This window comes from Balaenoptera acutorostrata, chromosome 3, assembly GCF_949987535.1.
Source record: "Balaenoptera acutorostrata chromosome 3, mBalAcu1.1, whole genome shotgun sequence".
NCBI classification, from domain to species: domain Eukaryota; kingdom Metazoa; phylum Chordata; class Mammalia; order Artiodactyla; family Balaenopteridae; genus Balaenoptera; species Balaenoptera acutorostrata.
The window spans coordinates 6,842,584-6,866,599 of NC_080066.1; the positions used below are offsets into that span (position 1 = coordinate 6,842,584).

Below are 24,016 nucleotides of genomic sequence, written 5' to 3' on the forward strand. Positions count from 1 at the left end.
AGCAAAACCAATTATAAATTGTTTTATGGATCATTACAATTGTCAGAACTGTGGGGAAAAAAAGGACAAAAGGTCCCAGCTAACTTTGAAGTGAATTTTTGAAAACCACAGTAAATTTAAATCCACTTAATGTTTTGTGTCCTGCAAGCTGTTTTGTGTCCTGCAAGTATAGGATTCTTGTGTTCGAAATGTTCATCTCCTTATGCACTGTGGCCTTTCCTTCCTTGAGATTCATTGATTAAAACAGAAGGAGCTCAGCTTTGAAATGCACACTTGAAGTGTACTGTGGTGAGCCCGGACCATCTCTGGTATTTGATGGATAGCCATTTTTCCAGAGGGTGAGAGAAAGTGCATCGCATATGGTTGCAATTGACAAATCAGTAGTCAGGAAAGGGGCAGATTTCAATGGAAAGAAAGAATAACCAAGTTTAGAAAGCATATAATTAAAATGGCATTCCTAGCACTGTGATTAGATTAATATAAGTGTCAGGTAAACTGCGCAATTATCAGACATGGTGGACCTGGTCTTTGCAAAGGAACTCTACCCTTACTTAGAGCTTCACAGATTGAATCGTCTTCTCTCAGCATCAGCTCACCTTGCTTTCAGAACTCCTCTTGCTTATAGAGACTCTGTCTTCCTATTTTCGTGGTCAAAGTCCATATTTTGGCTTTGACTTAAAGCCAAAATAAATGCTTCTTTAGAAGAGGTCCAGAGTCTATGGAGTTTGATTTCATCTTGCTGCCTTGTGCTAACCATTCTGTGATGTGTTCCTTGCTTGTAGCTGCACAACATTGGACCAAGCACCATCAGTGATACCCTTCTGGAGGTGGGCTGGCCCTTCTCTGCCCGGGACGAATTTCTCCTCTACATTTTTCATATTCAAACTCTGGGACCTCTGCGATGTCAAACAAATCCTGATATCAACCCACAGGATATAAAGGTAAGGAGCCTTGTCTAACCAGCAGCTTTGCTCCATTTTTCACGGTAAAGAGAAAATACGAACAGTGGCTTACTAAAAATAAAAAGCAAAGTAATTATGTTACTTAAGTGATAATTGATCAGATCTTTGCTTTTACTTTTATAGGTAAAATACCAGATCTAACTTAAAATATCACTCCTAGAAAACTTCAGTTTCTCCTGGTTTTATTGCTCATGGTAATCTGTCATTCATTTAGCCTCTTTCAGTATTACCTCTTACATATGGTTTGACTAGCAGCATGACTAAACCCAAATCAGAAATAGACCCCATGTCATGTTTTGGAGAATTTGTACAAAATGCTATTTATAAAGTCTTTTTTGGTATATTGCCAAAAAACATAAGGATCTTTGCCAAAATGGGCTTTTCCAGATGTTGCCAATAGCAAGTAGTGAAATGCGATAATTTGCCAAAGGCCATCTCAATGCCCTGAGAACCCCCAGCTTATAGAGGCACCTAGGTCAGGGCTTCTCAAACTCTAAGCGCATCTGAATCACCTGGAGGTCTCTGTAAGACACAGGGTCTGGGGGGGGTCTGAGATTCTGCCTCTCTGCAGACCCCCAACCCGATAACCATCTGCTGGTTTGTGAGTCACACTTGCACTACCCAGGACCTCAAGCATCCACGGAGCTGATTCTGTCCAGATTAAAACCCAAATCTGGCTTTGGGTTCCTTCTGGGAAGGAAAGAAATTAATGAGTGTAAGCCCTTGAAAATGTCACATTTGAATGAAAAAAAAAAAAAATCCCTTGTTAATGAGATGTTGTCCTCAAAAGAGAACTTCATTAACACTCTCTAGTACTGGCAGGGACACGATGTCTCCATTATCAATGGAGCAGAGGGCGGGCTTTGGGAAATACTAATTCAATCATCCGGAACGCAGGTCCACCTCTGTTCTCAACCAGTGGCACTGGGGCACTGACATTATGAAAGGATTTCTTCTTCAACCCAACATGCCTTTTATTCAAAGAGAGGAAGATTAAAAGGGGGTCCAGTATTCACGGATTTGTGGGGCAACAAGCCTCCTTCTTCATGGGGAACTGATAAATAAGGCCACTTGTATTCCACAGAATTATTTAAAATACTTCCTCCTTGGCATCCTTCCCCTGCCCCGCCCCATTTCCTCTCTCTTTGCTCTTCATTGAGATAATTTTAACATCTTCAAGGACAGTAGCTTATTAGAAAATAGTATCTTTAAATGTTAATGGATAACATCTAAGTAATGAAAACGTTCACATCTCTTGTTCTGCAGTTACCTGAGACCCTATTTCAGTCCTGAGATTCTTGGAGCACATGATTATGCAGAAGGTTTCTAACTCTCTTTGAGCATAATGCTTAGTGTGTATCTGACACTATTTATATATGTTTATATATATTATGTAACTTGGTGCAGTGTGTTGGTGGTGAGTTATTTTTTTCTTTGTTGCAATTTAACAATAGTTTACACTGGCTGGAATGGTACCAATAGATAACTAGCCTTAAACATTGGCAGATTAGTGCAAACTGGGTGGGAGTATGTCCCCCTTACCTCCATTCCCTGCTAGCCAGTTATTCCTTAAAGTATAGACTTTGATTAAAAATCTTTGTGAGGCTAGTACTTTTTAAAATGCAACTCAGTTATGCTTATTTTATAAAACTCCATCTGTAGAAACTGAATATAAGATTTGATTACAATAGGAAGTAACAGCATGCTAAAATAACTAAGTATAACAAGTCGTGAATTCTTGAAATTCTGAACTCATGGTAAACTTGAAATGTTACTACTTTCAGGTTCTCAAAGTACTTTTACCTATATTTAACAAGTATGACCCAAAGAGTCTAAATGAGCTTTTATCAATGAATAGATTTTAAAACTTGATAATCAATATTTATATGAGTAGCTATAAACAGTTGAGAGTACTTGGAAATTACTTTCCTCTTAAGCTATTAAATAGTTTCTTGGTGAAGTCACTATTAATTTACTTGGCAATTTCTTTCTTTCTGGATAATGCAAAGCTAAACAGTCTATTCTTTGTCTTAAATACGAATTGGAAATTAGCAAATTATTTATTATATCTTGTTGTTGTCAAAAGAATAGGCCGGGTAAACTTTTAAATCTCATATCGATTTCAGATTGTTGCATCAAAGCTAATTGCCAGGGTTTTTTTTTTTTTTTAATTGGAGTATAAATAGTTTTATTTTAAACTATCTCATTTTTTTAGAAACTTAGTTCTTTAACTGGGGAGCAGAGAGGGGATGGATATGGTATAAGGAAAAAGGAGACAGAAATATATTCTCATAGGCAGAGTCAAACCACAGAAATATATTCGCACAGGCAGGGTCAAACCACAGAAATATATTCGCATAGGCAGGGTCAAACCACAGAAATATATTCGCATAGGCAGGGTCAAACCACAGAAATATATTCGCATAGGCAGGGTCAAACCACAGAAATATATTCGTATAGGCAGGATCAAACCACAGAAATATATTCTCATAGGCAGAATCAAACCACAGAATATATTCGCATAGGCAGGATCAAACCACAGAAATATATTCACATAGGCAGGATCAAACCACAGAAATATATTCGCATAGGCAGGATCAAACCACAGAAATATATTTGCATAGGCAGAATCAAACCACAGTATTAAATCTTACCTATGGGTGGACGAATGTACAATTCCTTACTCTATGGTTCTACAATTTCTTTATGAGTAGAGGGATAGGTGGTGAGTGTCTCTAAAACCTCTGCATCTACAAGTCTTTTCTGAGGATGCTCCAGTCTCCACTGGATCAGCCACCAAAATGTCCCAACCATGGACCTATCAGAGGAGGAAACACCACCTCAACTTTCTGAAATTTCTTCCAGAGGATTTCCAGAGTTCCCCACCATGTTTTCCTCTTCAGCCATTCAGTTGACTTCCTTTCACAAAAAATCCCTTCCTCTTGTGTTCACATACAATCTTTTAGTCCACTTCTCCTCCCATGTATATGCTCACTTTTATCCACTTACCACAGAAAATAGCTCTCTCCTTCACTGACTCCAACTCTCACAAGTTCTCAGGAGATTGGCTTATGAATTAGAAACCATCAGATTTCCTCTGAAACATTTTCTAGGCCACCCACTTTAAGGAACCAGTGCCACCAACTCTAAAACCTTTGAAATTCCCCAGATATCCTCCGCAGAATCTCCACAAGGCTTCACTCTAATTTAAGTCTATCAGCATTTAATGTAATGTACTTAACACAACCATTTTTTTCCTATTTTTAAATATTACTCATGTAGCAACTGCCCTGGCTTTATTTTTTATTGCAAATACTTAGTTGTATGCATCAAAGCCATACTGTGGATAAAGTAGATTTTCTTGTGGGCTGGCCCGAGAACTGAATCACCATTTAAAACATCATTACTAAAGAGAAAGGTATTCTGAATGCCGAACATCTAGCTGAAAATCTTCTGAAATACAACCCACCTATAAATTAAGTATGCCTTCCAAATGCACTCTCCTCACTTCAGCCTCTAAGTCCAAATAGGCCTGACCGGGTTCAGTTCTAACAGGAAGTGTACTGTTTGGTTATCCCATCAGTTACCCGAATGTCCACAAGGTTTGAAGAGGAGACACTGACCACATTGGAAAGCCACCACCATGTCCGTGTTCTCCTAAGACCTGTAGCTGTCTTAGGAGAAATTGGGCACAAGATCTCACCCACATCCCACTCATTTGTTACCCAAGTCCAGAGCATCGACAACTAAGTTAGGGTTGGGGGCAGGGAGGACACATTCAGAAGGGCATGAGGTTTTTATCTGTAAGTGCCTGCCTCGTGTTAGCCTTCGCGGGGACCCACTCAGCCTGCTTTCTGACACTGTTCAAACGTCTGAGTGTGGGGGTAGAAAGAAGCCCGGGGAGATGATGGGCTTCAGGAAAAGCTTGAGTGAGGTGCACAGCCCCTTGCGGAGTGCAGCTCAAGCAAGCATGAGGGGTGGCCCTTGGGAGTGTCACTGTCACCACGGCTTTCACTCCCAACTCCAGTGAAAAGGCTGTGGTCTCTGGTTTTCTGTTCCTCCCATGATAGTTCCACTTCATTTCTCTGTCTTCTACAAGCCTTGGGGCAGAAGCAGGTGGCCGTGAAGTTTCTACTTCCAGACTCCATGGTCTAGGGCAGGGACAGAGGGTTTGGAGGTGGCCATTTCCCCACATCCAACCATCTGAAATATTTTGAAACCTTCAACTGTCTGCAGCACTCCGACCAATTCATTAAATCTAATTCGTTCCAGATCCTTCTTGGAATAAAATATTAGAGTTGGGTAAAGTATTTCTCAACTATTCTAAAGGCAGTAAAATAATGATTTCAAACTACCAATTTTCTTATTTTGGTGGACTCTATCCTAGGGTTGGGAGAGTCCTTCAAACAGGCTACGATCTCTCGATAAGATGAAGTTGAAAAAGTCAACACGATTAAGGAACCAAATTTGCATAGAGCGTGAAGAATTTTTTTAATTGGCAAGATTTTGTCAGGAACAGCCAAGTATGAGATGCTGGGACACAGAGCTACGGATTGTAAGACTGTGCCCAGAGAGGAAGACAAACAAGGTGGTCAAAGCCAACCTGCGTTAAGATCACAGTAGAATGTTCTGGGGCTGAGTTCAAGAAAGGAGAGTCCTGAGGTAAAAATGATCTGACGGCGACTGGACTAGGATGACTGATAGCAAGAGAGAAAGCCAAGGTATGAAGACCTGTCTCTGGAGCCGTGGAAGGCAGGACGTTACCACTGAGAACTGATCTCTTGAACAAGACCATTCCCATAGCAAGTCCAAATTACAACCAGAGAGTGCAGACATGGAAAGCAGAAACACAGAAACTGTTCATCCGGGGTTATAGCCCTGCAAATTGCTTTTTTAAATCAGACAGTGGCTTGGCAAACTTGCATAGTTTTGTCTTATCCTTAAGAGAATTTTCTTCCTTCATAACTGCCTCCATCTGCTATTGCTTCTTGTTAATTCAGAGTGCAGGACACTCGGTACTTCCTAGGTCAGCAGCTCCCAGCCCAACTCTCTCTCTCTCTGTCTCTCTTTCCCTCTCTCTCCCCCATCCTTCCCTCCCCCTCTCTCTCTCCCCTCCCTCTCTCCTCTCTCTCTCCTTTCTCTCCTGCTCCCTCTGATAGAGGAATTTCATTCACCTGTTACTTATAACACTACCTGTAGTAGTGTTACTTATCACATTACCAATTTTCAGCCACCAAAGACAATATACTTTCTGAGGTCTATTTCTCTTTGCCTTATCTTCTCTTTAAGATGGTCTTCAAGTTCTCGTGTATATTTCAAAATGTAAAAACACATGTCCAACAACTAAGCTTCAAAATCACCAACAGAGTGAATTGATTCTTTCAGTTGTGCTTTGCATGAACTGTTCAGTAGGTTAATAAACAGTTGTGGTTTTTTTCTCTCCCAACAAATCCTGAACATTTATGTCTTAAAGAAAATGACATGGTGGACCGACCCCTTGGACTTGTCTCTGTTTCGATTTAATTACAAAGTGTCACAGGAGAGAAGGGCACCACCTCTTGTGTTCTAGGAATATCTGAAATCCAAAGGCAAATAACAAACAAGTTGAAAAAATAGCACGTGTTGTGATTGTTTGGATTCACAGAGCCCTTAATCTAATGTCACCCAACTCTTTTCTTCCAAAGCTGCATTTCCAACTGCATTGCACATTCCAGCCACACAGTATCCCTTTAATCTGTAAATTTAAACCTATACTAGAGTAAGAGTTTGTGAAGATTTATGAAAATAGAAAACTCCTGTTGGGGTCAGATTCTGACTAGCAGCTGGGGAGAGAGCCATATTGCTAACAATTGTTTCCTTATTGCAGAAAGAAGCAATTTTCATGTTTGTTCTAAAGAAGATACATGAGTGTTTACCACCAGCCTCCATAGCACTTAGCAAACATTACCCTGAACTGAAAGTCCGCCTAACATAGGTGCTAAGGGGCCAGCCTCCCTCACCCCTAAGGGTTTCAGATTAAGGAAAAACTTGACTTATGGGTTCATGATCCACTGTGAAACAGGCTCTGAAATTTCATCTGGAAAATAGCCTTTAACTAACTGTTTACATTTCTTGGATAACTTCTACCTTGTTTTTTGGGTTGTATTTTGTTTTGTCCTTTGAAATAATTTCTGGAATGCCATTTGAGAAAACTGTGTTGCGAGCCATTGGAAGACTTTCTGATGATGGTGTTTAAGCGTGGCATTCCTCTGTTTGTAAAACAATGTCACTAAAAGAAAGAAACACATTTTATCAACCAACCCCTGCTGTGTCATAGTTCATTCTCTAGCTCAGAGCAAGTCCTTTGTTTTACCGAGAGACCACTTAGAAATATTTGTGAGAAATGGTACACGAGGGACCACCACAATAGGTTGTGTCATAACTTTATCTGTACACAAGCTGCATCTGATATGAACACACAGGAAGTTGAAGAGTTTTCTTCTCTTTGGGCTATTATTTTACTACAGCTACTACTACTACTACTGCTGCTACTACTACTACTACTACTACCACTACTACTATTACCACCACTACTACTACTACTACTACCACCACCACTACTACTACTACCACCACCACCACTACTACTACTACCACTACTACTACTGCTGCTGCTGCTGCTACTACTACTACCACTACTACTACTACTACCACTACTACCACCACTACTACCACTACTACTACCACTACTACCACCACTACCACTACTACCACTACTACTACCACTACTACCACTACTACTACCACTACTACCACCACTACTACCACTACTACCACTACCACTACCATTACTACCACTACTGCCACCACTACTACCACTACTACCACTACTGCTACTACTACTACCACTACTACTACTACCACTACTACCACTACTACTACCACCACCACTACCACCACTACTACTACTACTACTACTACTACTACCACCACTACTACTAGGCTATACCTTGGGAATAAAAAATATTCCCTAGTTCTTTCCAGCATCTCTGCTCTATAGTTTGGTTACTTACAAAGTTAACAGGTCTCCCAGTGACCTATTAAAAAAAGAAGAAATTGGACATAAATCTCAAAGCAAAAATTACACACACACACACACACAGAGTGTATGATGGAAAACATATAAGGGAATCTTAAAGATTTCCACAATTCTGAGTTTTCTGTCTAAGCTCAAGGTTTTTTTTTGTTTGTTTTGTTTTTTTTTAAATTTTTATTTTGTTTATTTTTTGGCTGTATTGGGTCTTCGTTGCTGTGTGCGGGCTTTCTCTAGTTGCGGCACACGGGCTTCTCATTGCAGTGGCTTCTCGTTGCAGAGCACAGGCTCTAGGCACGAGGGCTCCAGTAGTTGCAGCTCGTGGACCCTAGAGCGCAGGCTCAGTACTTGTGGCGCACAGGCTTAGTTGCTCTGCGGCATGTGGGATCTTCCTGGACCAGGGATCGAACCCGTGTCCCCTGGATTGGCAGGCGGATTCTCATCCACCGCACCACCAGGGAAGCCCCTAAGCTCAAGTTTTAATCTTACGCTGTAAAGGTTTCTCTATCAGATTCTCCACCATTGAGTGTCCCTGAGCTAACTCATGGCTCACCTGCCATTGTCCTGGAATACTGCAAAGGCCATGGGGCTGACCCTCCCCCCACTCCCAGGCACCTCATCATCCCAGGCTCTGATCATCACCTCTAGCTACCTGACCTCTGAAGTATTCAGTTCAGCATCCAAGACTCTAAATCAGTCTCCTGTTTTTCTATTTTTCTCACTTCCTTTCTCCACTAGCCCTTTTCTTCCTTGATATGAAAACGTTCTCTGAGTCAGTTCACACACACACACACCACCCCCACCCCCCACTCTCAAAGCTGCCTTTGGCCATGCTTTCTCTCCTGCCAAGCCTGGAATCCACGAGGAGCTGGTTAAAACATTCTTGTACAAGCTCCCTTACTTCGCCTCCCTTGTCCTCTATCCTTTCCGAGTCCCTGCACCCTCCCAGGTTTTGGCTTCTCTACCACTTAGCCTGCGGGCTTGTTGCAGCCCGAGGGCGGCTCGTGCTCACTGGGCCGCAGCATCTGCAGACTCCCCTCTGCCATCTGATGGTCTCTCCCTCCGGCTCTCCTCACCGGCTTCTCCAGACCGTCACTCCTCTCCCCGTACCTCCTACCCAGTCTCCCGAACATCACTACTATTAGCAGGTGACCTTGAAGCGAGATGGTCTTCAAATGACCCATTTCCCATCCCAAATCCCTCCTCGCCACCCGCCTCCCGCCCACACACACACCTTCCAATCGTCGCTCCCTCATCCTCAGTTCCTCTCCCGCACTTTCAGAGGAAAGTTCTTCTCCCAGTTCCAAATTTAACTTTGCTGCATCGACTATTCCCCGTTTCCTGTATCTGCAATCTTCTCTCTACTAGCTCCTTCCTTGGAGCCTATAAAGTTACTTAAATTTCCTCCATCTTCAAAACAAACAATAAGCAAATAACTTGCCTCTGTATCCTCTTCCAAGAACGGATTTCTTTTCCCTTCCATTGTTAGCCAAGCTTGCTACCCCTACTTCCTTACTTCTCTTTTACTCTTTACTCTTATTATAATGTTTTTGGTTTTCATCTTAAGAGGTACTAAACGTCCATCATAGGAATATATCAGGCAAGATGTAAAAACATAAAGAAGAAAATATTTAATTTCTAGTAATGTCATCACCCATTTACTGTTATATTTTCTATTTATTTATGCATTGTTTTTTCATTTCACCCATAAACATTTCATTGTCTATTGCCAATAATTAAGGACACTCTTTAGAAATCCATAATTCCATTATCATACCTAAAAAGTAATTAGCAAAACTTCCTTAATATCATTAAAACTCCACCACTGCCTAACAATTAGATGGCTATTCTAAATAGTCCTATTTCTGATACACAATGTAAATAAACAGCCATTTTAAAAAATCATATTATGTGTGCAATTTTGTAACCGGCCTTTTCCTCTTACTAAGATCTTGTATCTTTCTAAATTACTACATAGCTCTACATCATTTTTAAAAAACTGTCCAGTAGTCTTTTGTATAAATGTCGTAACTTTTAAACCAGCATCCTCTTTATGCCCTTAAAGCTTTATGTTACTATCTTTTGTCTCCATTATAAATAGCTGCTAAGAATATTCATGTTTTATTTTGCTTTGTTGTAGTGCTTTCTTATTTGGAGGATGAAGCTGCACCTCATCCCTTAGCCGTTAGGAATTAGTTAATATGACTGAGATTTAATTTCATACTTCTTCAAATAATTATCCATTTCTCTAAACCCATTCATTCTTTAGCTTCTGTGGTTCAGTTTCCACCTATACCAATCCCCTGCTCCAGAAAGGGCATCCATAACTTCTTTTTTTCTTCTGTTCTTGTTTTTTTTTAATTGAGATATAATTGACATATAACATTTTATTGTATTCAGATGTACAACATAATGATTCGATATCTGTATATATTGCAAAATGATCACGATGTCTAGTTAACATCCATCACTTTATATAGTTACAAACTTTTTTCCCTTGGGATGAGAACTTTTAAGATGTACTCTCTTAGCAGCTTTCAGATATACACTACAGTATTGTTACTTATAGTCACCATGCTATACATTACATCCCCAGGACTTATTTACTTTATAACTGAGATTTGTACTTTTTGATCCCCTTCACCCATTTCACCCACCACTGACCCTCACCTCTCACAACCACCAGTCTATTCTCTAATAAGTTTGTTTCGTGATTTTTTTTGTTTTTGTTTTTGTTTTTTTAGATTTCACTTGTAAGTAAGATCATAAGGTCTTTCTGGGTCTTATTTCACTGAGCATATTGCCCTCAAGGTCCATCCGTGTTGTCACAAATGGCAGGATTTCCTTCTGTTTTATGGCTGAATAATACTGCATTGTATATCGTTGTATATGTTTAGCACAATTTCTGTGTCCATTCATCCACTGGTGGACACTTAGGTTGCTTCCAGGTTTGGCTACTGGAAATAGTGTTGCAGTGAACATGAGTGCAGATAGCTTTTCCAATTAGTGTTTTTGTTTTCTTCGGGTAACTATCCAGAAGTGGAGTTGCTGGATGATATGTCCATAATTTCTTAAGTGACAAATTCAGTGAATCCTTTTAGTCCTAACCTTTCTTTATTCCTCTGCAGGATTTAACATTCTTAGCCACTTATTTTTCATTTATTTTTCTTTTCTGCTACATTATTTTGGTCAAGCAAGTCCCTGAAGCCAGCCCAGGCTTAAGGGGGGGATTAGACCCTAACCTGTCCACGGGAGGAATAGCAAAGAATCTAGCCCATTAGTCACTATGTTTGCAACTTTCTTTTCCTGAGGCTCCTGTAGAATCACACTTTCCTGGGTTGTCTCCTACATCTGATTACCCCCCCTGTGACTTTTCCCGGCTGGGTCTTCTTCCTCTCTCTCTTTTTTTTTTTTTTTTTCTGATATTTGTTGGGATGTTATATATGACTCCATGCTTCTCATTTGACATTTTCTCATGGGGCAACTCAGACCAGTTGGCAGACAGTGACTGTACAGCTTGATAGGTGCTGATGGAGAGCAGGGCCATCATCTGGAACATCAGACAGGCCTCGGGGAATCAGCCTGGTGCAGGGCAGGAGCGGAGCGTGGTTCTGCTCGCTGGGAAGCAGGATGCCCGGGCCTCTTGATGCAAAGGGGAGGCTGGAGCAGCAGGCAGAGGTCAGCATATAGAGGGCTGTGTCACACCACGAAGCCTGGGCTCCATCTTTCTGTTTATCCAGTAGATTCTTCTAGGTTCTTAGGACATAATGAACACTATCATTTCAGCTGCAGTGTAGGAATATCTTTTTTCATTGCACGGAGACGAGCCTACTAGGATTCTTCCTGTGACTACAAAAAAAAGACTGGGTAAAAGAAGATGTGCTGTCAGGGACGGGTAGTGGGGAGCAAAAAATTAGGTTTTATATTCAGTCAGTCTAAAATAAAGAATTTTAATGGGATACTATGTGTGATTTATTGGAATTCTCAAAGTATTTATTTGGTGATCAGATATGGCCAGCACGGAGCCTGAGGTAACATCGTAAGTTCAGGAACAATTGAAAAACAAACTCAGGGCTGAAAACAAGCTCCATCACGGCACAGTGCTCACGTGGTGTGCTAGGGAAGAGTCATTTTCATTACAATACAGTTCTCTCCTGAGGGAGCACTACTTAACAGCTACAGGGTTTGGGGCTCAGACACGCCCAAGCCCTTGACCACATCTGGCTGTTTCCCCACCATCAGCACCTCACTTTTCTGCCACCTCAGGATGCATCTCACCACACAGAATGTTCCTCGGTTCCCTGATCGACAATGAGAGCAAAGTAATGGGAAAATGACAGCTCACGCTTAGAAAGTCACTTCCACCTTCTCTGCCCTTACGGGGAAATCACTTCTGCTTAAAATCTTATGCTTACAAAGATAAACTTTCCAGGAGTGCCTTCCCCGGGCTTCAGGAATTCCTATGATTGGAGAATGGAAAGGCTTGTTGGCCGCCAGTGTGGTTCATCTTGCTGATGGGTATGCTGCTGGTCAATGAGAACGGGTCTGAATTCTCAGGTGAATCATAGTCAAGAAAAAAAAAATTGCCTAGCACTCAAGGCTAATGAAAAGGTACCGAGTGCTCATGTGCCTGATGTGCGGTTTCTGGCTCGCTCTTTGCAGCCCGCTGCCCCCCCCGAAGACACCCCCGAGCTGAGCGCCTTTTTGAGGAACTCCACCATCCCTCATCTGGTCAGGAAGAGAGAGGTGCCTGCGCTGGAGCCTCACAGACAGAGCCCCGCAAAGATCCTGGTGAGTTGTCTCAGTGCGCAGATTTTGGACTGGACAGAACTCCCAAATGCACGTGGTTTTAACTTCAAGTACTGCTTTTCAGTCCCCTCCCAGGCTCAGATATGCCCCAATTTTTGGCAGTACGTATTGTAGATGTGAAAGCAACTACTTTTTTTTTTTTTTTTTTTGCAATATAACCTTTTCACTCTTCTGAACCTGCTCTGGGGGCCACATGAGAGAGAAATAACAGTGAAAACATAAAAGGTGACCTTTCATGCATTTCAAGAAGACACAGATTCAGTCGTCAGCTGGTCCCCAGACACTGAACTGGTGAGAGTTTGAAGTGAGCCTGGAACACTGCCCATGCAGTGGGTCCTTGGGGTGTCACACTCCATTCCTGAATCTCACAATTCTCTGCTCCAGTGGAAGAACTGATAATGGTATTTGCAGATTTCCTGGGCCCAAAGCAGTGGGGTCTGTAGTGGATCTAGCCTGAGCTTAGTCAGCCTTTCGTAAAACTGTGGACGGCATTCATGACTCAGCTTTTGTTTTGTTTTGTTTTTTTGGCCATGCTGCATGTCATGCACGATTTTATCTTAGTTTCTGGACCAGGGATCAACCCCCTGCCCCCGGCAGTGGAAGTACAGAGTCTTAACCAGTGGACTGAGAGGGAAATCCCATGACTCAGCATTTTCGATTCAGTTTTCCCACTCATTCCAATGTGAATGTTAATGCCATTGGTTGTATGTGTAAAAAAGGCTAAAATGTTGTGGTCTTTTTTAATGTATGTCTTTTTAAAAAATTTATGCCAGCCCTGACATATAATGAGTGTACTGTCTCAAGAATCTTTGATCACTGTAACAAATGATAATAAAACCTACATAATCTCCCAGCACTTCACAAGTAGAGACACATGGGGATGGGTAGGGCAAAAAGTAACCAAATATATAGAAAAACAGCAGTATAAAACAGAATTTTTCAAGTCAGGATGACAGACTGAACACATGTATTTGCCTAGTTTGCTTCCCCAGATCCCACTGAAAAGACAATAAAAATTTAATTAGTGAAAATGTATGTCTTGAACATGCTCTGACATGTATTTATTTCATCTTGACCATACAAAATGTTTCAAACACGGAAATGGCCACAAAGTGCAAGGAGCAAGTCTAACATAATCAGTTAAACTTAAATCAAGAGAGGAACATTTATTATAATATTGATAGAAGTACCTGCAATTACATGGCAAAAAGCTATGGCAGTTGGCAGATACGACTCAAGGTCCTGTAAATTTTTATGGCACTGTAATATTTTTCAAAACATAAGAGTAGGGAATCTATATGCTATGCAGTTTAGGATAAGTTAATAAAACTAATATTATTATTTTTAAAAAGTTTCCAGGAAGAATTGATAGAACAGAAAACAATGATTTAAGTTATGAGGTTGTAATGTACAGCATGGTGACTACAATTAATAATACCATCCTGCATATTTGAAAGTTGCTGAGAGAGTAGAGCTTAAAAGTGCTCATCACAAGAAAAGAAAATTATGTAACTATGTGTGGTGATGGGTGTTAAGTAGACTTACTGTAGTGCTCATTTCACAATATGTACAAATATTGAATCATTTCGCTGTATACCTGAAACTAATCATGTTCTATGTCAATTATACCTCAATTCATTTTTTTTTGAATTTTATTTTTTTTTATACTGCAGGTTCTTATTGGTTATCTATTTTATACATATTAGTGTATACATGTCAATCCCAATCGCCCAATTCAGCACACCACCATCCCCACCCCACCGCGGTTTTCCCCCCTTGGTGTCCATACGTTTGTTCTCTACATCTGTGTCTCAATTTCTACCCTGCAAACTGGTTCATCTGTACCATTTTTCTAGGTTCCACATGTATGCGTGATTATACGATATTTGTTTTTCTCTTTCTGACTTACTTCACTCTGTATGACAGTCTCTAGATTCATCCATGTCTCTACAAATTACCCACTTTCATTCCTTTTTATGGCTGAGTAATATTCCATTGTATATATGTACCACATCTTCTTTATCCATTCGTCTGTTGATGGGCATTTAGGTTGCTTCCATGACCAGGCTATTGTAAATAGTGCTGCAATGAACACTGGGGTGCATGTGTCTTTTTGAATTATGGTTTTCTCTGGGTATGCCCAGTAGTGAGATTGCTGGGTCAGGTGTTAATTCTATTCTTAGTTTTTTAAGGAACCTCCATACTGTTCTCCATAGTGGCTGTATCAATTTACATTCCCACCAACAGTGCAAGAGGGTTCCCTTTTCTCCACACCCTCTCCAGCATTTGTTGTTTGTAGATTTTCTGATGATGCCCATTCTAACTGGTGTAAGGTGATACCTCATTGTAGTTTTGACTTGCATTTGTCTAATAATTAGTGATGTTGAGCAGCTTTTCATGTGCTTCTTGGCCATCTGTATGTCTTCTTTGGAGAAATGTCTATATAGGTCTTCTGCCCATTTTTGGATTGGGTTGTTTGTTTTTTTGATATGGAGCTGCATGAGCTGTTTATATATTTTGGAGATTAATCCTTTGTCTGTTGATTCGTTTGCAAATATTTTCTCCCATTCTGAGGGTTGTCTTTTTGTCTTGTTTGTAGTTTCCTCTGCTTTGCAAAAGCTTTTAAGTTTCACTAGGTCCCATTCGTTTGTTTTTATTTCCATTACTCTAGAAGGTGGATCAAAAAAGATCTTGCTGTGATTTATGTCAAAGAGTGTTCTTCCTATGTTTTCCTCTAAGAGTTTTATAGTGTCCAGTCTTACATTTAGGTCTCTAATCCATTTTGAGTTTATTTTTGTGTATGGTGTTAGGGAGTGTTCTAATTTCATTCTTTTACATGTAGCTGTCCAGTTTTCCCAGCACCACTTACTGAAGAGACTGTCTTTTCTCCACTGTATATCCTTGCCTCCTTTGTCATAGATTAGTTGACCATAGGTGCGTGGGTTTATCTCTGGGCTTTCTAGCCTGTTCCATTGATCTATATTTCTGTTTTTCTGCCAGTACCATATTGTCTTGATTACTGTAGCTTTGTAGTATAGTCTGAAGTCAGGGAGGCTGATTCCTCCAGCTCCGTTTTTTTCCCTCAAGACGGCTTTGGCTATTTGGGGTCTTTTGTGTCTCCATACAAATTTTAAGATTTTTTGTTCTAGTTCTGTAAAAAATGCCATTGGTAATTTGATAGGGATTGCATTGAATCTGTAGATTGCTTTGGGTAGTATAGTCATTTTCACAATGTTGATTCTTCTAATCCAAGAACATGGTATATCTCTCTATCTGTTTGTATCATCTTTAATTTCTTTCTTCAGTGTCTTATAGTTTTCTGCATACAGGTCTTTTGTCTCCCTAGGTAGGTTTATTCCTAGGTATTTTATTCTTTTTGTTGCAATGGTAAATGGGAGTGTTTCCTTAATCTCTCTTGCAGATTTTTCATCATTAGTATATAGGAATGCAAGAGATTTCTGTGCATTAATTTTGTATCCTGCAACTTTACCAAATTCATTGATTAGCTCTAGTAGTTTTCTGGTGGCATCTTTAGGATTCTCTATGTATAGTATCATGTCATCTGCAAAGAGTGACAGTTTTACTTCTTCTTTTCCAATTTGGATTCCTTTTATTTCTTTTTCTTCTCTGATTGCCATGGCTGGGACTTCCAAAACTATGTTGAATAATAGTGGTGAGAGTGGACATCCTTGTCTTGTTCCTGATCTTAGAGGAAATGCTTTCAGCTTTTCACCATTGAGAATGAAGTTTGCTGTGGGTTTGTCATATATGACCTTTATTATGTTGAGGTAGGTTCCCTCTATGCTCACTTTCTGGAGAATTTTTATCATAAATGGGTATTGAATTTTGTCAAAAGCTTTCTCTGCATCTATTGAGATGATCATATGGTTTTTATCCTTCAATTTGTTAATATGGTGTATCACATTGATTGATTTGCATATATTGAAGAATCCTTGCATCCCTGGGATAAATCCCACTTGATCATGGTGTATGATCCTTTTAATGTGTTGTTGGATTCTGTTTGCTAGTATTTTGTTGAGGATTTTTGCATCTATATTCATCAGTGATATTGGTCTGTAATTTTCTTTTTTTGTAGTATCTTTGTCTGGTTTTGGTATCAGGGTGATGGTGGCCTCATAGAATGAGTTTGGGAGTGTTCCTTCCTCTGCAATTTTTTGGAAGAGTTTGAGAAGGATGGGTGTTAGCTCTTCTCTAAATGTTTGATAGAATTCACCTGTGAAGCCATCTGGTCCTGGACTTTTGTTTGTTGGAAGATTTTTAATCACAGTTTCAATTTCATTACTTGTGATTGGTCTGTTCATATTTTCTATTTCTTCCTGGTTCAGTCTTGGAAGGTTATCCCTTTCTAAGTATTTGTCCATTTCTTCCAGGTTGTCCATTTTATTGGCATAGAGTTGCTTGTAGTAGTCTCTTAGGATGCTTTGTATTTCTGTGGTGTCTGTTGTAACTTCTCCTTTTTCATTTCTAATTTTATTGATTTGAGTTCTCTCCCTCTTTTTCTTGATTTTTTAAAAAAAAGAAAACAATGACTGACAGCTATAGAATTCTCATACTCAGTGCCAATGAGAAAGCCCTCTGGCGAACCAATGTCCAAATCTATGGGAACCAACAATTTGGAAAATCAAGATTTAAATGTATTTTCCATTTTCCACTTTGGTGGATTTCTCATGCATACGCTGAGGCAATGGAATTCAATAACTAAAATTCCTTTGAATATTATATTCACTTCTGTTGTAAGGTCAGATTTTTTCCCTCCTATTCTGTCTCATTAAAGCTTTTTAATGCAAAACGATTTTTAACTTCTGAATATCGTAGAAACGTATTATTTACAGATGAGAGCAAGGCGATCTTTTATTTCCATATCTGATTTTGATAACTCATGTGTTATTCCCTTTCTCTCTTATTGGTTCAAAAATTGCAAATCATCCACCTCCCCATGTCCTCAAGTCAAACAGTTCTGGATAGAGAGTGATTATGCAAAGTTTATTTTAAAATCAAAAGCTAAATAAGACCTCCTACAGTTTTTGTTTAGTTAAAAACAACTTACTGAATCCCATTTCTGATTAGGAATTTGAAAGTGCAAAATGCCAGCATCCTGTGTTGGGATCATAATTTCCAATTTGCATAGAAAAAATCTGTATCTGTTAACATGGAACTATAATTTCTCGTCCGCCTAGGAATATCCTTGCCTCTCTCATCTTGGGTCCCCACTGCTTTTGTACTTTTCATCCCATCTCCTCCTCTCCAAGCTTTCTTTTCCCCCCCTTTCACTACTCAGCATGCAGAAACCTTATCTTTCTGACCCTCCTCAGCATATGATACTCTTGACCACTTCTTGAAATCATCTCATCTCTTGCCATTCCCAAAACATTCTCTTCTGGTTCTCTTCCTGCCTTCTGGCCTGCCCCTTCTTGGAATTTTTCACCGACTTCTCTTCGGCCCATCCCTAAATGCTCCTGTGCCTCAGGATTCCATCCTCAGTCCCCTCCCTCTTCTCTCCCATTGATTTTGCTCTTTTAGAGAAATTTCTTGGGTGACCCTAACTCCAGTCATGCCTAGGTGCGCCTTCTGCCATCTTAGCCCCTCCTGACTACACTCTAGACTGTATACGTCCATCTGGATATCTGATCGACCCCAGCCCCAACATGTGCAAAACTGTCTCCATGATCCCCCCGAAATGTGCCTCTTCTCTAGCATTCCCAATCTCAGGAAAGCCAGTACCCATTCACTCAATCTCCCAAGTAAAAGAGCTCCCCCATCCCTCTCTCTCCTTCGTCCCCACCTTTGATTGGATATAGTCCAACAGTCACCAAGGATCTAGTCTACTTCCTAAACTTCTCTAGAATTCATCTTCCTCTCTCCAGTCCCACTGCATCAGTTCAGGGCCCCACATTTCTCACCTGGACTCTGGCCATTTCTCACTTGGCCTTTATCAACCTCCTTGCCTCCCACTCTTCTCCCTCCATTCTTCCTCACCTACCACCCATCCCCTAAAATACAAACATGATTAGATCCCTGGCTTAAAATGCTTCATGGGCTTCCCGGGACCTTCTGAATCAAATTGAAACTTCTTAGCAAATAGGAAGATTCTTTACCACCTAGACTTTCCCTCATTCCTATCTCATTTCCACCTGCCCACCCCACCCCCCAAATATCTTTTTCTCCTCTCTTCTGAACATGCCCTGGTCTTACACAGGAGAACCATGCCCTCATCACCTCATACTGCTAAGTAACTCTTCCTCGCCCTTCAAGATTCATTCTGAGCATCACCTTCTCCAAAAATCCTCCAACAGAGCTAGCTAACAGGGACCACCATCCCAGGGAGTTTACAAGAATTACCTCCTTCTGACTCCCCTCTTTTGCCTCCAGAGGGTGGGATTGGTGATATACACAGCATGTCAGTAACGGAGCACAGGTAAACTCGAGGGTCCTCACAAGGGGCACGAACTGCAGAACTTTGAGATTCCTGCTCCTGCTCAAGGCACAAGGCCCCAAACCTCTCGTGCCCAGCTAGTGGAACCAGAACAGCCCAGCCCACCTGTATTTGGAAACATCTTAGAGAAATCTGGCCTTACTGGACTTTTATCAGATACACAATCCTGACTGTTTTGTTTTTGGAGAATTCTGAGGTTCTCAGAAAAGGTTTTTCTTTTTTTTAAAACCATTTTTTTAAGTTGAGAATTATGTTTTATTTTTTGGCCGCACCGCATGCGGAAACTTGCCTGACCAGGGATCAAACCTGTGCCCCTTGCAGTGGAAGGGCAGAGTCTTAACCACTGGACCACCAGGGAAGTCCAAAAACAGTTTTTAATTGTATCAATAGTACATTCCTCAGGTTACTCTGTGGTTTATCAATGTCATTAAAGTGAGATGCCTCAGTCCACTACTTCACATAATATCCAATAAACTGATGCTTATTGAGCATCAGTGCTTGAGAGGTGGAAAATGAATAAAGCACAATCCACAAGATAAATTCAGATCAGTGACGGGGTACAATTCGAGAAGTATCATCCTATCCATGGGCACACAGAAAATGAATTGTGAGGTGTCCATTGATTTACATATTGGGATCCAATCAGAAAAATACAATTCGATAGAATGTCATCATAATGAACAGTTTCTAGGAATATGCATTTCATATATTAAAAGTTACCCATTATAAGTTACGCAACCCTACAGACTAGTTTAAAAACAGCTTAATGTACGTGGAATCTTAAAAAATGGTACAAATGAACTTATTTACAAAAGAGAAATAGAGTCACAGATGTAGAAAACAAACTTATGGTTACTAGGGGGGAAAGAGGTGGGCGAGGGATAAACTGGGAGATTGGGACTGACATATACACACTACTATATATAAAATAGATAACTAATAAGAACCTACTGTATAGCACAGGGAACTCTACTCAATACTCTGTGGTGACCTATATGGGAAAAGAATGTAAAACAGAGTGGATATATGTATGTACACAGCTGATTCACTTTGCTGTACACCTGAAACTAACACAACATTGTAAATCAACTATATTCCAATAACAATTATAAATAAATAAGTAAATAAATACAGCTTAATGGATGGAACTTGCAGGAGATTCTGCCTTATAACCAGGAAGTAACTTTAGATAGAATAATGTTATGGAACAAATACCTGTCAATGGCTTAATATCATTGGTTCTCTGAGATAATGGACTCATGGACCTTCCTCCGAAGCTTTTTCAGGATTTACTTAGTCCAGGGTCAGGTGTTGTGATTGTCTATAAGAAATATCTTCCCAAGTTCTGAGAATATGAAACAGCAATTCAGTCACTGCTGTGGGAAGTAAAGTCCTTAGAACAGAGCTTAAATTTTATGTTGTATTTTATGCTCCGTTTTAGCTCTACATTACCACTAATGTTGATGCATCTTGCCTACCAAACTGTGTTTTTTCTTGATCATTTCAATGTACTTGTTCTTTATTTAAAGTTTATGGATTAAGGGATGACTTCTGAGGAAACAAAATGTAAATAAACTGACTTTGGTGTTGATTCTCTACCACAATTTAAAGACACTGGTTCATCACCACGGCTGTTGTTTTTTGCAGAACTGTACAAATATCGAGTGCTTACAAATCTCCTGTGCAGTGGGACAACTAGGAGGAGGAGAAAGCGCTGTCCTAAAAGTCAGGTCACGGTTATGGGCCAAGACATTTCTCCAGGTAAGAGAAACAGTGCAGCTCTGACGTGCCACTCACAGGAAACCTCTTCTCAAAAGCTCAGAGGGAAGCTTTTTTGAAAAGGATTTTGAGATGTTTTAACTTTTTTAATTCTCTATTTTTTCCATTAAAATTTTTTATATTTTTAGATTAATTTTCAATTTTTTTTTAAATTTAATTTTTTAATTTTAAAAAAATTTTGAAGAACTCTCTGGAAGGAATGGAGCCTAGATCAGCTGGTCATCTTTCCCATCAGGTGAAGTTTATATTTTTCCAGGTTTATTGAGATCTTATTGACATATGACCATATGTAAGCTTAAGGTGTACAACATGACAATTTGATACTATATATTTTGACATGATTATCACAATAAGGTTAGTTAATACCTCTATCCCCTCACATAATTACCTTTGTGTGTGTGTGTGTGTGTTGAGAACTTTTAAGATCTGGGCTCTTAACAACTTTGAAGTTTATACTATAGTATTGTTGACTATAATCACTATGTTGTACGTTAGGTCTCCAGGACTTATTGATGTACTAGTTGCAAGTTTGTTCCTTTAACATCATGTATCCATTTCCCCCACACACAACCCCTGGTAACCATCAGTTCTCTATTTCTATGCATATGGCTTTTTTTAGATCCCACGCATAAGTGGGTTCATACCCTATTTTTCTTTCTCTGTTTGACTTATCTCACTTAGCATAATGCTCTCAAGGTCCATCCATGGTGTTGCAAAAAGCAAGCTTTCTTTTTTATGGCTGAATGATATTCCACTGTGTGTGTGTGTGTGTGTGTGTGTGTGATATGTTAGGTGAACACAATTTAAATATCCTCAGTCCCTAAGACTGTGAGACAGTAACTGAGATTTGAACAAATCTGTTTGACTCAACACTATCTAGTAGTTCCTCGGTAAATAGTAGTTAATGAAATGATGGTGAGTACAAGAACATAATTCAAGCCATATGCCCAGAAAAATTCAAATATAAATAGTTTAGCAGGGGAAGAGATAGTGTCCTAGAAAGTTCTTCTTGTCTGATGATACCACAGCCTGGGCTTCAGCCAGAACAGCTTCTCAGTAAAGTTCCAGGCACATTGATTTGTAGATTCCTCACTCCTTTTGCTTGTCTGGACTGTGGCATCCCATACTTCTCAGGATGATTATATTGATTGTGTGTATTTTAAAGGTTTAAAATCTCCTTTATACTAAGCAGATGAATTTTTCCACGTGGAAATTGCTATTTATTTAAATGAGAATGCTGTGTTGTGACCTTGTTGTTTGGGGAGGATTTGGGGGAAAAAAGCTAAATTAAAACTCCTCAAGTCTATGCATTCTTGCCCATATTTTAACTACCAGAAAACTCATTTGGCTCATTGTACCATAGAAAATCCAATGATAAAATCCTTCTGAGTCTAGCTAATAATACAGAATTTTGTAGCTCTAGATTCTCACGTTTTCTGTGAGTCAGAATACCTACGGTAGTCTCACAAATCTTATATAATTTTGTTTCTAAAATAACAGGAGGAAAATTAAAGGTATTTTTTAAAAGGTTTTTGTGAAGCATTCCTTTTTTTTTTTTAACCTAAGGCAGGATTCTTCAACCTCAGCCCTATTAATATTCCGGTTCAGAGAATTCTTTGTTGTGGGGTGGTCCTGTGCATGATAGGACGCTTAGCAGCATTCCTGGCCCCTGCCCACTAGATGCCAGTAACAACTCTCACCTCAGCTATGACAACCAAAAATGTCTTCAGACATCGCCAGTGTCCCCTGGGGGCAAAATCATTCCTGGCTTTGAACAGCTGACCTAAGGAGAAGGGCAGTGCACAATTTCTTTTTGCTGTTGTTGTTAAACCATGATTTATTCATTCACTCAATAAATATTTATGAAGTACCAACTGCCAACTATGGGCCAGGCACTGCTTCAGGTACCACTTGCATGCCATCAATTTGCTCATTGCCATTCTGCTTTTTGGCTGTTACTTTTTCTCTAAGAGTTGGGGGAGATGAGTTTTAATGAATTCCCAAGCCCACACAGTCTAAATGATAAACATCCACGCCTCCTATTACTTTGGGCATCACATCCTACTGAAATGAGGAAGCACAGCTTTTCAATGAAGCAGGACTAAAATCATTATGACATTACAGTCACAGGGGAAATGACTATTTTAGATGACATATGTCCGTTCTGTGCATAACATACTGTTCCAATACAAGACCTAGGGAGTGAAAATTGCACCTTTAAGAAAGACAAATACCATATGATATTTATATGTGGAATCTAAAATATGACACAAATGAACCTATCTATGAAACAGAAACAGAAGCACAGACATAGAGAACAGAGTTGTGGTTGCCAAGGGGGAAGGGGGGTGGAGGAGGGATGGATTGGGAGTTTGTGGTTAGCAGATGCAAGCTATCATATATAGAATGGATAAAAACAAGGTCCTACTGTATAGCACAGGGAACTATATCCAATATCCTGTAATAAACTGTAATGGAAAAGAATATGAAAAAGAATGTATATATATATGTGTAACTGAATCACTTTGCTCTGCAATCAATTTGCAGAAATTAACACAACATTGTAAATCAACTATACTTCAATAAAGTAAATATTTTAAAAAGTTTAAAAAATAAAGCACTTTCACCATGTAGAAGTTAAAAAAAAAAAAAGACAGAAAAGAAAATTGCATCTTCATCTACCTGTTGAAGACCCATTGGATATGGAAGAAGTCAATAGCAATTGAGGGATTTTCTTTTTTTAACATCTTTAGTGGAGTATAATTGCTTTACAATGTTGTGTTAGTTTCTGCTGTATAACAAAGTGAATCAGCTATATGTATGCATATATCCCCTCCCTCTTGCGTCTCCCTCCCACCCTCCCTATCCCACCCCTCCAGGTGGTCACAAAGCACCGAGCTGATCTCCCTGTGCTATGCGGCTGCTTCCCATTATGATTTT

At 39.8% G+C, this 24,016-nt stretch overlaps 1 protein-coding gene across 1 annotated transcript in view; it reads left to right on the forward strand.

Annotated features, from left to right (window-relative positions):
• Positions 1-24,016, forward strand: part of ITGA8 (integrin subunit alpha 8) — a 180,973-nt gene that overhangs the window by 132,605 nt on the left and 24,352 nt on the right. The window contains exons 25-27 of the mRNA XM_007196424.3: positions 783-941; positions 12,697-12,825; positions 20,945-21,058. Coding sequence (XP_007196486.2) covers positions 783-941; positions 12,697-12,825; positions 20,945-21,058 — 402 coding nt within the window. The remainder of the gene's footprint in view (positions 1-782; positions 942-12,696; positions 12,826-20,944; positions 21,059-24,016) is intronic.